At 33.3% G+C, this 16,515-nt stretch overlaps 1 protein-coding gene across 1 annotated transcript in view; it reads right to left on the bottom strand.

Annotated features, from left to right (window-relative positions):
• Positions 1 to 593: 593 nt before the first annotated feature.
• Positions 594 to 16,515, bottom strand: part of LOC129231433 (uncharacterized) — a 61,888-nt gene continuing 45,966 nt past the window's right edge. The window contains exons 4-10 of the mRNA XM_054865747.1: positions 14,396 to 14,468; positions 14,163 to 14,318; positions 12,797 to 12,995; positions 9,259 to 9,449; positions 7,110 to 7,176; positions 3,209 to 3,373; positions 594 to 1,304 (exon numbers count right to left, since the gene is read on the bottom strand). Of these exons, the coding sequence (XP_054721722.1) occupies positions 1,198 to 1,304; positions 3,209 to 3,373; positions 7,110 to 7,176; positions 9,259 to 9,449; positions 12,797 to 12,995; positions 14,163 to 14,318; positions 14,396 to 14,468 (958 nt within the window). The 3' untranslated portion in view covers positions 594 to 1,197. The remainder of the gene's footprint in view (positions 1,305 to 3,208; positions 3,374 to 7,109; positions 7,177 to 9,258; positions 9,450 to 12,796; positions 12,996 to 14,162; positions 14,319 to 14,395; positions 14,469 to 16,515) is intronic.

The raw sequence follows: 16,515 nt of genomic DNA, 5'->3' as shown, positions 1-16,515 counted from the left end.
ATTTTTGAAATCAAATGCCATATGCTGGAAGGTTATTCATTATTCCTTGACCACCATTTCAGTTTATGAATGATTCCCTCTGCTTTCAGAGGAGATACTTTTATTGAATCAGAATTTATTTAGCAGAAATTTAGCAGTGTTCTGGCATACAAAATGTTTAACCTGGTACTTTTGGAATGCATTCATTTAAAACAAGCCACTTTCATTTGAACAAATGAAACCGGAGGATACTTTAAAATCCTTCGCTTAATACTATCGAAAATATCTTGTTTTGTAAAAACTCGCTTATGAAATTACGCGAATAGGAAATAAACATTCAGAAAATAGAAATATCCGATATTTCTGATGTTTTCTATTTGCATCCTTTAATTTGTTAAAATCTTTTATTGCAGTTGAATGAATAACTCTACCTTTTATATTTTCATTGAATACTCGCCCTGGTTGCTTTCACTTCAAAACAGTTATTTTAGGCATTTTCATAGCGTGATTTCAGTTTTTTCGAAACAAAGATAATAGACAATTCGGAAAATTGAGAAGGATTTCTCTAATATACAATTTTTATTGTATACATTACCAAATGCTTTGGAAAATAGTGAATTTCTGAAAACTAAAGCGAGATTCAAATTTAATAACGAATTCAAGTAACGTCATCATTTGATTCTGCGTAGCTATTACTTGCATAAGATGAACTTCAGGGTTTATGTAAGTGATGTTACGACTTACATAAATAAACAAGAGACTAAAATTAAAAAGAATTTATTCGTTCTAAACACATTAACATTAAAATAAACGTGTAAAAACGTTGTTCATAATAATTCAAACATTTACATAACAGTAACATGAACGCTTTAAGAATTTCATCAAGACGATTTCCTACAATTGGCACGGTTTTTAAAGCTCTAGAAAACCATCAAGCTATCGAAGTCAAAAATTCACTATCTGTAAAATCACAATGTATCTTCACTTCTCACAGTATATTTTCACAACTTTCACTTTGAGCTTCAAGAATCTGCCTTTTTCACGAAAATCACTTGAAAATGAAACTCTTCAAGAGTCTTAACAGCATAGCTACTGCACTTTAGTAGAGTGAACAAATTTTCGTCAATTCAGGTAAAGGCACGAAAGGTTCCAATCAATTTGTAGCATTTTCAACGCTACATGGTTGAGATTCAGAATTCCATCATGATCTTTTCGAGATCATTCCCATTCGCCAACATACAGCACACCGGGAGAAGCGGGACTAGGTAAAGTTCTCATTCTGCCAAAAACTTTTGTGTACTCTTCAGGATTGAACTGGTCATTTTCTGAAATTAAAAATAAGGATTTTACTTCAAATCGAAAATTTACAGCTTAAATATATATGTATATACAGGGTAAGATCACCAGTAATCGAAAAAGGGTCCAGTAACAGTCATTTGTTTGGATTTAAATAAGCCTTTTAGGCGGACCATGAATACTGAGCAGACATCTAGTATTATCAGAATGAATTTTATGAGCCAGTTTGTATTTACAAGGCAGTGGAACAGCCACCACGGGGTCAGTTTGTTTCATATTTATTTGAATTTAATAAGACTTTAGTACTAAAAATAAAAGAACTTTTGCACATTTTAAAGAGAAAAGGGTAATTTTGTCTATTATTCATCCTTTCCTCATCCTGTCTGTTGCTATGTGTCAGATTTTTCGATATCTGTTACTTGGGGTCGGACTTTTTTTTCCAATTTGAGCAAATAAAAGTAGAATTAACGAATTTAGAGGATCCAGAAGCAGCCAAGAAAAATAGTTTTTACTCCAATTATATTAAAAGGCTCAGAAAATTCAGTTAACTTGAGAGCAATGTCTTCAGCATGTCTGACTGGTGCCGTTACCCTACAGATTTAGCGTAGAAGGTCTGGAAAATTTTGAAACTAAATCTTAAAACAAAATTTGGAGTACGAATTTTTTCAAGAAAGGTGCATAATATTGAAGAACGCACGCAACCTTCAATGCCATTTTGTACGTATTTTTTTACAAAAGTAATTAGTTTCTCAACCTTCTCATGATTTCTTCCAAATAATTGCTTCATAGGGAGTTATGGTATGTGTGTGGTACTGATTATTAGAAATCAAACAAATGATTTTCAGTAAACTTGACCATTTTGACATGGGTGGATAGGTTCCTTCGCTACATGTTAGTCTATGGTTTCGTGAGAACGGTACAGATTAACTGATGAAGTAGATGAGAAAAACATTGGTACCAAATAGCAAACAAACTCGTCGATTTGTTTTATAATCTTCGCATGACATTTTAAATTGTATTTAAAAGGGTGTTTGGGAAATGACTAAGCATAATTTGATTGCGCATATAGGTATGCGTCCCGTAGTGTTCTTGTTTTTTGGCGACTACTCATGGCTTGCAAAACAACGTCATTGGCACCGCTGGTCTGTCTAAAAGCACTTTCTGTGCACTCAAACTAGAATTGTTTTGGGGGTGGTTCAGTTAAAATTCTTCGCAGTAGTCATTATCATTGATGCTATTATTTTTCCTTCTGATTCGAGTTTCATTTCAGCTAATAGTGTAATTTAGGAGTAGAGATACGGGTACATAAAATTCAAATAATTCATAAATCTACAAAGTAAAAGAAAGGCCGCCATTACTTTTATTTTATGATAATGCAGCCGTTACTATGGACTTATGACTCGCCGCTAACTTTCAGTTGACTTCGGAATGTTAAAGTAATCTTTTCCAGAAAAAAATAGCTGTGCTAGAATAGTGGAAATGAGTGGAAATTTTATAAATCAAAATATTGCGCGGTATATAAGAAGACTGCTCGTTAAAAGAGTTATTCCCCCATAGACATAACACTGTACCAACCAAGTATTTCTGATTTCTTCATTAAGTTAGGGCTCGTTTTGAGCGAGTTCAACTATACTAACCCTTCTAGATTATGGTTGATTCAATTGATAATTGTACTTGTACAGTGCACATATTTCTAGCAGCAAAAAGGTTCCATTTGTAAAACTTATGAGAGGATCAGTAGCATAAGATTCTACCCAAAGGTAAAACATTTATACAAGTCTAAATTACACAAAAGTGAATCTGCATAAGCATATTCAGTACACAATACAAATACTTTAGACTGAAGATTTGTTTTTATGTAAGAGCAAGTCTTAATATTACTTGAGAATTTGTTCAACTTCAGATATAAATTTTAGAAAAAATAAATACTTGCCTCGCCTTGTGTCAAAAGGCCTCCTGTCATTTTGTCGAAGAAGGCTCAAATAACCTGAACTGTGACTTTTACGTACAGGAGGAATTTGTTGGTTCATCAAATGTTGAGCACCTTTTTTAACGAAATTAGGAACCCTTGCCTTCATGCCACAGTAATAAGGGTCATCTATAAAAGAAAAAAATACTAACATTGAAGTGAAATAAGTTTTCTATGTAAAGCATTTCCATCTAAACAATTGTTAAAAGGCACAGCTGAAAATCAAAGTTTCACCTTAGATACTAGATTGTTTATTCGAATTCTGTCGAGTTAAAATTTTTAATAATTAGTTTTTCAATGCGGAACCTAAGAGCTAGGAAGTAAAAAGCTGCCTTAAATCACTTCTTAGTGAAGCCTTCATTGTTACCGATCAGCCATCTATAATGGCGCAACTTTAATCAGATTCAATGTCGTTGTTGTGTAATAGAATTACGCTCTACAAAACAAATTCAAAATAGCATATTTTTAACTGAAAGATGTCTTGTGTGCCTATGTCTGTCAGAACAGTTCATCTCTGAAGACTCAAGTTTCAATAATTGAAACTTGAAAGTGACAACCCCATGATTGGACCACGTTTGCTTGGGCAACCCTATGCCATCGGTTTTGTAATATTTTCTACATTTCTTTGTAATATATCTACGTTTTTGAAAAACTTGTAGAAACTCGATGAGGGTAAATTACTCATTTGGGCACCTTTTAGCCCCTGGCAACCGTGATTAGTTCACACTGATTTAGGCAACCTTAATCGTTTAGGGCAATCTTAATCGCAGTAGGTACGCAACCTTAAGCGTTTCGTTTACAACTTTTACTCTTAATTTATGAAAAAAGTTTCTGAAAACTCAATGAGGGTAAATTACTCATTTTTAGGCACTTTAGTCTCTGGCAATTCTGTTAAGCGACCGGAAAAAGGTAGACAACCTTACTTACCGTTTTATTTACAGCTTTAACTCTTCATTTACGACATCAATTTCCAGAAACTCGATGAGGGTAAATATTTTTAGGCACCCTTCAACCCCTGGCAATTCCGATAAGTCCACGAGAATAAAGGAGGTAGAAATGCTTACTTTCGCGTTTTTATAACTTTTCATGTATGGTAAATGTTTGGAAACTATGAGGGTACGTCAAGCCTAGTTGGATCCAAAGCTGGATAATGTAGACGCACGTGCGGACGCCGATACATTCGCCGCTAAGTTGCACGTCGTCCGATAAATCGTAGAAGTTCTTAAATAAAAGAAAGTAGATAAATTGAAAATCAATTTGAAACGAAAAAGTAAAAATAATATCTTTACTTCTAATTAGTTTTAAATTGATATTGATATTATTTAGATTGTAAAAATTATTTCAAGACTGTATATACACCCACGAGCTCGGTGGATGTATTCGATGCTCTGTGGATACATTCGCTGAGGGCACTATCATCTCGCGATAATCGTTCAAATTCTTACTGATTACTTCTAATTAGTTTTAAACTGATATTAATTTGTAAAAGTTATTAATAGATAGTATATACGCAAGCGTGTAAGACGAATATATTTGCTGCTGTGCGGATACATTCGTTGCGAGCACGCGCATCTCGCGACAATCGTTCAAGTTCTCCTTTACTTCTAATTTGTTTAAAAATAATATTGCTTATGTAAAATGTAGTAATCATAACTAGATAATATAGACGGACGCAGATACATTCGCTGCTGTAAGAAAATATTTGCTGCTTTGAGGATATATTCATCGTGGACACGCGCATCTCGTTATAAACGCGAGTAATTTTCTAGTTTTCCACCTTTTTTTCCCTTCTGTTAAAAAACTACTAAAGTGTTAATCCTCCCTTTTCTCCTATGCATCAAGTGTTGACAACTGAGCAATTCTTTTCATGTGGCTTTGTATTTCCTTCTTTCCTCTTTTTTTGGTGCTCATATCAAATCACAAAAGCACCTCTGTGGCTTTAAAGCTTATCCTATGAAGCCAGCAAGTTCGCACTAGCCGTATTTTTGGAAGTTTACACCGCACCCGGCGCAAGCGCTGCGCTTTCAGTTTAACAATGTGAAAGAAAAGTTGTTTCTGTTGATTTTTTCCTTTTTTGAAGATATTTGGAACGCAATTTAAACAGATTAAATATTTCAAAAAAAAAAAAAAAAAAAAACTTAACTACTTACCGATAATTATCTTAAATCTGACAACCACAGATTTCGCCGAAATTCGAATATTTAAAAAGTTATAAACTTACTTTGAAATAATTACAGGAAAACGCTTAAATTTCAGCACCTTAGTCCAAAAAACTATGCTTAAAGCAGGATATTTGGACTTTACCACGAAATAAGAATTCCGCAAATTTTCCCGATCTTTACTCAAAAATGTGGACATTTTCCCGATTTTAGCTGAATCCTCTTAATTAAAAACTAAAGACATAAAACACATTCTGGCATACTTTTATATTATCTTCCCGTTAAATATCATTTGCAGTAGAAACTGAAACTTATGAATTCATCAATTTTTTGCATAGTTGATAGCTAGGGGAAGAAAAAAGCGTGTTTAATAATGCTACCAGAAATTCAAAAAGAAAATTGTTATTTTTCATTCAAAGCACATTTTGAACACCTTTTCGAAGAAAGTTCGAAACATTTCATTTTCCTTCTTTTCAAAAAAGTTTCTTCTATGTAAATGCTGTAAAAAAACACCACACCATATGCGCCGGCCGCATTGACAATTTTAAACTTTTTTCTCGTTAGTGCCGCGGCGCTTATGTCCGAAAAAACGGTATAGTTTTAGAATCCTTGTGTGCATTGGGCTATTAAGGGACCAAAGGCAGATGGGGGACTTGATCTTAGTGGTATCGCTCATCTTCATAAATGACACTTTTGCTACTAGATTTATTGCACTTGTTTTTGTCCCCCTCTCTTAACAGAGCATTTCCAAGAAGCAGCGAATTGCTAGTATCCTTCATTTTCAGAAATGTTGGTATCCTATTGATTTCTCGACTTCACAGCTTTAGAAAAGAAAGCTGTCCCACCTATGTATGCTCTGCAGTGGAGATAATTCCCAAAAATATGTGAGCTTACGAATGCAAATGTATCTGCAGAAAGAAGCTAAGTTTTAAAATTTTGAAATTTAGCTTAGCTCTTTGCATCAATAGGCTCAATTTGGCATGAAAACTAGTTTCTTGTAACTTATGATAAAAATTTTTTTTTAGAATATGGAAATCCCCGCCCCCGCTGTTTTTTTACGTGATAGACAATGATTAACTTGTAGATACTTTTGAGTTGCGTGCGCCGATACTTTATATTTCTGACTCTGGTGGGATCTAAGACTAAGTATTGTCATCTGTGCATTTTTTCGCAAATCGAGTTTTTTTTCCAGATACCCAATTTTCCAGCTACACTCTTCGATTGTCAAAACTATGCTCATTTCATTAATCTTTTTTTCTGAAACCAATTTCTGAATGCTTAGCTCCAAATTCGCAACATTCGCTAGCCTGTATATAAAAAATAAAAGCGAAAGAAAGCTGACAGCAACATTTCCTGAGCTACGACTATGAATTTTGCTACCATTTAAAACTGCTTCGTTGTTTAGGAAGGTTCCAAAACATGGCTTGTTACCTTTAACATAACGAGCCACAACTGTTGGAGAACCGTAAATTGGACACCATTGTTGAATAGCAAACGTTCCGTAAAGTTATTTTGTACCATTCTACACTAGAATTGAGTATATGAATTTACTCTCATTGATGCTTATTTTTCGCTTCATTCTTTGATTTCAAAATAGCTACTTTGGTTTTTCTAATTGTAATCCGATTATATCAGTTGCATCGTACTTTCAGAGACAACGCAATGCGGGCACTGTTAGATCTTCTATATATAAACTCATTACTCACCCTTAAACCCAGACTGCTGGTGCATTTTAGGCAAAGGTTTCTCTCTTTTCCAGTCATCGTAGTCGGGCTGAAATAGGAAGACGCATGTTAGTTACAACATCTTTCAAGTAACAAAAGTGAAGTTTCAATGGTAAGATCTTGGGAACCTGCAACTCAAAGATAAACCATTTTCTTAAAGCACATTAAGTTTTGAAGTTCACATTCTCACTTATAATATAAGACTGCGAACGACATTAGTATTTTCAGCCAGTAAATTAAATAGCTTTAAGAAGCAAACACTTCTAAGCACTAAGGGTTATATCATATTTGGAGCTGTGAAAGAATCTTAAATCTGTTCAGACGTTCCAATCGAATTTGAACTTCCAGAAAGAATGTCCCAAAACTGAATTTTTCTCACTAATGTAGCACAAGACGGTGAATAAACTTGCTTTGATGTTAAAATGAAAGCTTTTGAAGTAATAGCAGTAAAAAAAAAATTGAAAAGGTTAAAAAACAGCTAGTGTCGAATTGCCTCACAATTAAAGCTTCACTTCTACTTAAAACCTTTAAAGTAGAAGAAAATTTCATTCTTGACAAAACAGTTTGTAATGCACCGTTTTCTGTAGTTTTTAAACTAGTTTCAGTTACTTCTTAAATGGGTTAGAACACTAATTTGACTAATTTTTATTAGCATGATCTATAGGTCATGCTAATAAAAAATACAAAAAGCGTCGTTTATGTCTAAATATAATACTTATTTTGGAATCTTATGTTCATTTAAGGGAAAAAATTATACGATGCCAGTAAACCATACGATGGTGTAAGGAGAAAAGAAAATAAATAGCAAGACAGGTAGAGTAAGACGATGTTTTTAGACGCATAAATTATTGCCCTCATGTCCCAGTTAATTAAATATGAGCGAGCTGAAATTTCGAGAAAAGTCGCCAAACTTAGCGAGTACCGGAAAACATCTTTCAAAGGTTTTGCAGATGGATGTTCGGCCACATGCAGACTGAAATCGTATGGTACCTTAAATTTCAAGCCAAGTCTTTAAAAATTTGGTGTTGTTAAAATTACATCAGAATTGAAAGATCTCATATCTCGATAACAGGGGCACGAGGTCAAATAATTTTTGCATCAAAATAAAACTAGCAACACGATCTTTCGATTGTCAACTATTAATTTCTTTCGATACTATTCGTGTGGTTCTCTGGTAGCTATACATTTTAGATTTAAAATCCTTTATTGCTTCCCTTGTGCCCCCCAACCCCAGTCAAGCACGTAATGTCAAAATTTTCCAGGGAATCGTAGCTAGTTAAAGATGTGTATTCACTGTATTTTAAATGTATTAAAATATACAAAGAACAGTTGCAAACAACCAGTCCCATTTCCACTTTTTCTTACCATATGCAATTTTTTAGTGTCCTTTTTATTCAGGCAAGATGGTAGCTCACAGCTTTCAGTACCAACACCCTTTCTTTTTGATATCCGGTACTTACATTGAAAAATTAACAGTTGGCTGCTCGCTCATCCATCATTTCGCCAGATTACCAGATGACTAGTTTTTAACCATCGATCCATAGTAAAGTTACGGTATTAAAAAAATCTTGAAAGTTGTCTAAACCAGAAGAACTTATCTGAACAAAGTTATCGTCACATAGTATGACTAACAAAGAAAGTGAAGGTTTACTAGCGCGTTTTCGTTGTTAATGTGACTTTATGCTACTTTTTTCTTAACAGCCGCTTTATTCTATACGGGTTTAACTTACAATATTGAACTTATTGTAAGTTGAACCCGTATTATTCAGTAACTTAATTCTACAAGCTACTGAACCGAGCCGACTTTATTTCATCTCCTTCGTTTTATATTCTGCGTTTTACACAGCCTCGATGTTAGTGAAGAGGAGAAATATAGGGATTCTTAATGTATCAAAGATTATTTAAGTTTTTAACAGTGCAGTAAATAACTGCACGTAAATGTGTAGATTAAGCTGGCATTGGCTTTTTAAAAATCCCATGAAAATATTTTCGCGTACCCTTAATGTACATCTGGAACTCAAATAGGTTTGCTAACCACCAGTTGGGAACCAATATAAACCAACTATTCTAGTTCGGGCAGATCCTAATGCTAAACATTTAGTAGCATTCAAGATAAATACAAATATTGTACCGTTGGAACAGAGACCCTGTTCAAATCTCGTGGAGGCAATTTGGGTGGTTTCGACTCCCGCATAGTATCCATCATCCTATGAGAAGATCCTTCAGAAGAATTGAGCACACTGTATGGATCTTCGTCAAGTGGTAAAGGCATTTGACGACGTTCACCAATTTTTGCATTTTCAATGCTTGGACGCTTTGATACTGCAAAGAAAAGTTATTTCAGGTATTTTTATGAAATTAAAACTCGCATTTTTAAAATTAATTACATATAAATGATGTCCGTGACCGCATAGTATTTGGTATTTAATTGGTAAATATCGGAGATATGCATCATTGACAGTTAGATAAGAAAGTTAAAATACTTTACAAAATAAAAAACTCAAATGTTCAATCGAGCGTAACGATTTGGGAAGCTTTTCAGTTGAAACATTGGCTGATAAGTTTCAAAACAAACTGTAAATATTTTGATATTTTTGTAATTGATTCCTTGATCACTTAATTTCTTAGACATGCTTCATTGACTGAACTATGAAATTCAAAACATTCAACAAATGGAAAGGAAAAAAAAGGTAGAGAATAATTTCAGTGTGACGATTGGGAAAATTATTCCCATAAAAAAATATTTGTTTGGTTTAAGTTTTTAAACTATCTTAATGTTTTGATTCTTAGTTTCCTTTTTAACATTTTAAATAATATGCCCTTTAAAATTACTGCGTATAAAATTAGTTTGCCAACTCACAACATTGAAAGCGAGAGGTTTAAATAAACATTTGATCTTTAAATATCTTTCAAACTTCGTGATTTCGTAAGATTTTCATGATACTGCTTATAGAAATATTTTTACACCTCATTAGCTTTTAATAAGAAACAGATTTTAAGATTCAAATAACGATAACCATTGCGTGTCACATTGCATACTTTCGCTTATCTCGTTACATTAACCGCAACACTACGTTATGCTATTTTAATATACAGTTAACGAGCCACAAGAAATTTGAATGAACTGAAGATTGGGGAGGGAAGTAATTTATTAAAGCAGGATAGATTAAAATTTAAAAAATGGGTACTTTATTTTTTTTAACAATTACTTTTAAAAGATTTGCTTCTTAGTGCAGCGACTGATTCTAAATAAAGTTATCAGTCATTGTTTCAATATGATTCAATTAAGTTGTCTAAGGACCTTTAACCTTCAAAATTTTCGACTTTAAGAAAAAAAATAAATGCTATGCATAATTTAATTCTTAACAGTGATACCTTAATTTATTACCATACGCAAAAAACTTTTCAAGTTATCGTAAAAATGCGTAAATTTTCCCCATAGAGATTTATGTTAACAGCAGCTGTTTAAGCCTCTTTCTCAGATGCTGGTTTCTTGTTTTGCGTGCGTGATATTTCACAAAGTTTTATATATTTCCTTAAAACTTTCATGCATATTTGTCGGATTTTTATGATCTGAACCTGAATTTCAACTAAAAATAAAAGTTAATATTTAAAAAATTTTTGCCCAAAATTTTGGAAAAATCATATTCAATTATAAAATTTCAAAAAAATAAATTGAGGTTCAGATCATAAAACTAAACCAGACAAACACGCATTAAAAGTTTTACTTCAATATATGAGAAACATATGCGTGCAAAACGATAAATCGGCGAAACCGGCACCTGAGAGGCTTTAAGAGCTGCTGTTAACATAAATCTCTATGGGGAAACGTTACGCATTTTTACGATAACTTGAAAAAGTTTGCATATAGTAAAAAACCATAGTAAAAAAATAAGGTATCAAATTTTTCAAAATTAAATCATGCATAATATTTTTTCCAGAAAGTCGAAAATTTCGAAGGTTTAAGGTCCTTAGACACCTTAAAAAATTTAGCAGAGCTTCGTGTCCAAGCACGTTCACAATATATCGTGCAACAGATATGACAACTCAAAATAAGCAGCAGGGTGATTTAACGCAACACTACTTTTTCAGTTATTGTAATATCTGAGAAGAAACCAGATCTGATATGTTAACTTTGAAAACTATAAATTTAGGTTTCAAAAACAAAGTACGGACTTTTCTTTTAAAATATGAAATTAAAATATGTCACTATTGTTTGCCAAGTTTGGAAAAGTCCTATAACCTGTAAACTATGCGGGTTTTGCGACAAAAATCATTTAATGAAATTAAGATTTTAAATCAATTAGTCGGTACCGTAAACGCGAGCCACTTTGGCCCTAGGGTTCTTTGGCCCAAATAGAGAAAAAGGTACGTTCTTTGTCAACCTTCAGGATGCAATTTTTAAACATATTGACCGAAGCCGCTAAAAAGCATCCCCAAGCACTCAGTAATGTGTACCAAGCAGTTCCATTGCTCTGTTCAAGAAGCGAAACAAGTGGTTCTGCGTTCCTTGTGCTAACATATGCCTTCATAACCTCTCAAACTTTTCCATGTAAAATCAGTTCATCAGCTAAGAGTTTAAGTACCTATTTATGAGCACTATTTAATACATACCTCTTAACCTCAAAATAACGACCCAGCATAAAAACTTGAAAAGATCCGCAGGAAAGATTTGGAAAAGTAAAGAATAGCTTAAAGACTCGAAACAGGAAAAATCAAAAACCTAGAGTTCTCGGCAACGGACAAAGATTTCAGACTCATCAGGGCTCGGTTACATGGCTATCATTATGGAAGATAAAAAGATATTAAAAAAATGCAGGAGGTTTAGAGAAAGGTTTACACTGTTACATCTACTTCTTACAAATTGCTCAATTTCTTAGGAAGTTTACGGAAATTTATTATTGGTAGAATGGAGTTAGCTCCAGTTTCCAAAGATAGCTGTTCATGCGAGCAAAGGAGATAATGGAACGCACCAAAAAGTTTTGGAAGTGCCCGAAAATTTAGGATTCTTCGTTTTAAGAATGGCGTTATCTTAATAAAGTAATTCAACCTCCAGAACTGATGAAAAGATGACTGTTCTTCATTGGTAAGTTCTGAAGCAATAACTAGGTATACGCATACATTTTTTAAACAATTTGAAAAAATTATGCGGGACTCAAACTTCTTGAAAAGTGTGTATTTCTTTCAATAAATATTTTCCTATGAACACGCGTGTTTCATCGGCTATAGTTAGTTCAATGATTTTAAATAGGGAAAACCACTTTGGGGCAAAGTAATCCAAAAGCAAGGGTATCATTGGCCCAAATAGAAAATAATAAAGGGTAAAAATACTTGGAAATAAACAGGTCACTAATCAAAAGTTAAAATAAGATCTCTAGATGTGTAAACTAGTTTCCACAGTTTGGAAATATTAATAGTTGTAAAATAAATGAGAAGTTCTTAAATCTGGGCCAAAGTACGTTAAAAAGCGTTTACGGGACGTTTTTTCATTTTTTTTTTGTAGCGTCACTTCTGTTTGCTGGGATCATTGCTTTTATTACATCACTTCCAATATTTGCCAGTTGTGTCATATGTGGTCAACTGGTTACGACCGTTGTCGAAATCCTACAAGCAGTATTTTCAATAAAAACAAATTGAAAACAAATGGATAAGGAGAGTTAAATGTTTACCTGGAGGCATCTTTGATCTCAACATATCCAGTGCTACAATATTTATGATCATTATCCAACATGAGCAATCAAGAAGTTCCGGGCAGTCTTTGACAAAAGATATGGCCGATATACATTGGCTTTCTAATTTCTTTCTGTCAGGATACGCTTTATTTATTTCTTTATTGACATTTGAAGCAAACTTCTTCATATCAAAAATCTGAAAGAAATGTAGACTGGAATTATTTGAAATACTAAAATAGAGTATATACTTCAAAATAACTTTTAGCCTTAACATTTGAAATCCTGTGTTCTAGTGTCTAACACTGGGTTTTTGTGTCGAAATTATGAGAACAATTCCATCCCCAAGTTTCACAGTGGATGTAACTTATTCTGAGCGAGTTTCGTTTTGCTCACCGGAGGATGCACTGTTATAACCAGATGTGCCAGAATTGTGCCTTTCTCCGCCTTAGGGTGCAAAGGGGCTAGAAAATATTGTACCGATATCTTTTGGCACTTCAATGGATGAAAGAAGGTAATGAAGGACTATCAGCCCACACATTAGCCAATAGCAGAACCTTTTCCTCTGTAAAAGTGCCTCGCTCGCGCATGCGCTCTGGCGTAAGTTCAGCCACTTTAATGGCGGACGACGAAGCTGGCAACATTGTTGGTACTAAATTTTGGTATTAGACTACGAAACTGGATAAAACTCAATATTTCGTGGACAAATCTTCAAAACCTTGCGTATGTACAGGCATTTAATCGTGATTTAACATTTAGGGCTTTCCAACAGGCTTAGCGTTTTCAGAGTTGTGTTTCAAAGTAAACCGAGTATTACTTGTTTAGTTAACCGATTTAAACAGTGATGTATGGCTTTTCTATAATGTACGTAATAATGTATGGTGTTATTTGCTTAGCGTCAGTGGATTTCCTCAAAAAATTTTTTTTAGCAATACGAAATAATCAATAAGCAAACTATACTTTGAGGAAATTAGCTCATCACACAAGAATTTCTCCCATCAACTATACTGCCATGAGAAGGTAAAGCGTAGTATCTGCAAAATTTTGCATTTTTATCATTTATTGCACTTCTTTGAATTCTGCAAAAAAGCAAGAAAAAAAACCGTCAATAGTATTTAATCCAAAACTAGTTTCTTCAAATATCTTAAAAATTCCTTTCTGCAGATACTGCGTTTTGCCTTTCCACGCCAGTTTAGCATCCCTGTATTCTTTGGGCGAACCCTAGAAATTACTAAAACAATATTCATTTGTATTGGAAAACTCGTTGCATCACACTTCAATGAAATATATTGAGGTAAACGCTATATTCGTTCTAAAACGATAACAGACTGCACTCATAATGAGGTTATAAGCAAAACAAACTCACTTTCATGGGTTTTTCTATTTCAAGCAGCCCACCGGCCATTATAACATCGCTGGATATGCTATTTTCTTCAGTTTTTATTTCTTTTACATATACATTTGATTTACTGACTCTCTTAACCATGATGTTTCCAGCTTCGTCCATCTTGATTTTGACTCCCTGAAAAAAAAATATCGTCAAAAAAAGAGATTTAATAAACAAAGTCATGCATTAATAACAACTCGAAATTTACTTACATGCCCAATGTGTTTCTTGATCTCTTCAGTTTTCGCGTCTCGCAAGGGATTGTCAAAACCACAAAGACCAATTCTAAAACAAAATAGTAGGTGTTGGTTCTAAAACGTTCAAGATTTGGGGAAGATTGGGAAAGTAGGGCAATCCCGCTCACTCAGATCTCGAAAGTAAAAATCGCCATATACAGTGGCTCCCAAAAGTGTTCGTACACCTACGACTTTCAATGAAATAAGACTATCCATTAGTTAGAATTAATATTTCGGAATAGGTATTTAATTATAAGATCTATGATCATTTTTCAACAAAACTACATGAAATTTTTTAAAAAAATATTAAAACCTAATTTTTTAAAAATCAAAAACCAAAAAGTGTCGAAATTTTTATCTCACAAAAGTCTTCGTACACTTTAAAAAATGTCTACATATTATTGAATAATCTAACTTTTTATTTAGTTATTTAGTAGAATATCATATAGTATCAACAACACCTTTTAAACGTCTGGGAATAGATTTTATTCTTTTTTCTTTCTTTTTTTGCGTAATTTCCGAGTAAGTGCTCAACTACACTTCGAGTCTTACTGTTTCTAGCTCTATTTTCGTTTCAAAGCCGTATTTTCGTAATCTAGCCTCTAGATATCTCTAAATATGTTACATTAAGTTTAAATCTGGAGATTGAAGGGATATTTTTTAAACTTTAGGACAATTTTTGAGGCACTAGACGCAAACGTTGAAAACCGTGTGCATATTATCGTTATTTTAATAAAAAACAAAGTTGTTTCCGATAACCAAATTTTTGGCAAAGAGTTTAAAATTGGTTTTTAAAAGATTTAAATAAACAGCATTATTCATTTTTTTTATCAAAAAATTCCAAACTATCAAGTCCTGATGCTGATATGCACCCTCACACTACAACATCTTTACAGTCCTGATTAACTGGTCAAACTCAGTTCTTAAGATTAAATTCCTAATATTTTCTTCTATTCACAATTATACAACAATTTAACCAAAAATGTTGAATTTTTCTTCATCTGTAAGTAAGACGTAATGCCAAAACATTGAGCTTATTTATCATTGATTTTGCGACGAAAAACGTTAATCTTTCTGTTTTTTGCACGACCAAGAAAATTTCTGCGGGAAGAGGTCCCATTTAATCTAGCTAATCAGAGAACTTGGCGAACAATTTTAGGTGAAAATTAAGTGTAAAAAGTTTCATTTAACTCTGCAGAAACCTTTACAGCACTCAAATATGTATTACATAATTTTTTTAACTGAAAATCTCCTGTCACGCTTTGTCAACTTTACCGGTTGACCTTTTCTTGCCTTGTTTTCGGACCAGTTCCTATATTTGAAGCATTTTATCAAGCACTTTACTATAGAATGGAATAAATTAACTAATTTAGAGACATTTAAAACCAATTTACCACAACTGCGAGGGAAAAATTCAAATTGTGTTTGTGGTTTTTTACGAATACCAGCCATTTTAAAGTAATAAGCACAATATTAGGGAATAAATTAACAAAAAATCAAAGCCAAATGACTTAAGGTTCACACAATGCAAAAATAATAAAAAAACGACATATGATAAGTTTAATTATGAATTGATTCGAAAATATTTGAGTGTACGATGACTTTTGTGGCGTGTTATTTCTCTCTTCGTTATTTGACCCATTTCAAAAAGAAAATCCGTCAATATTTCGAAAAAACTACAGGGTTTTATTTAGAATGACGTAGGAATGATGTGAAAAAATATTGGACTTCATATTCGAATTCAGTTTTGCGTTATTTTGGTTTTACTAAAAAATTTCAAAGTGTACGAAGACTTTTGGGAGCCACTGTAGCTACTATTTTAAGTGTAAAGATGGTCATTTGTCCGAAAGATGTTTATGTGACCTAACGCAATTCGTTAGCAGTTTTGTAATAAAATTCTACAGCATCTTAATTACAGACACTTTTATTTTTAAACTTTATTACGGCTATTAAATATATAAGTTCAGATGTTCGTCAATGCTTTAATTTTGATAGCGCTTTGTTACGCCAATTATAATGCGTTCAAGTCCAACATGACGATGAAGGGCAATGGCGGACACATAAGCTGATAAGTTTATGACACCAGCTCACGAGTA

The sequence above is a fragment of the Uloborus diversus genome, chromosome 10 (genome assembly GCF_026930045.1).
Source record: "Uloborus diversus isolate 005 chromosome 10, Udiv.v.3.1, whole genome shotgun sequence".
Classification (NCBI taxonomy): Eukaryota; Metazoa; Arthropoda; class Arachnida; order Araneae; family Uloboridae; genus Uloborus; species Uloborus diversus.
The sequence above is the reverse complement of the archived record's forward strand: the minus strand, read 5'-3'. Positions and strand labels throughout refer to the sequence as shown.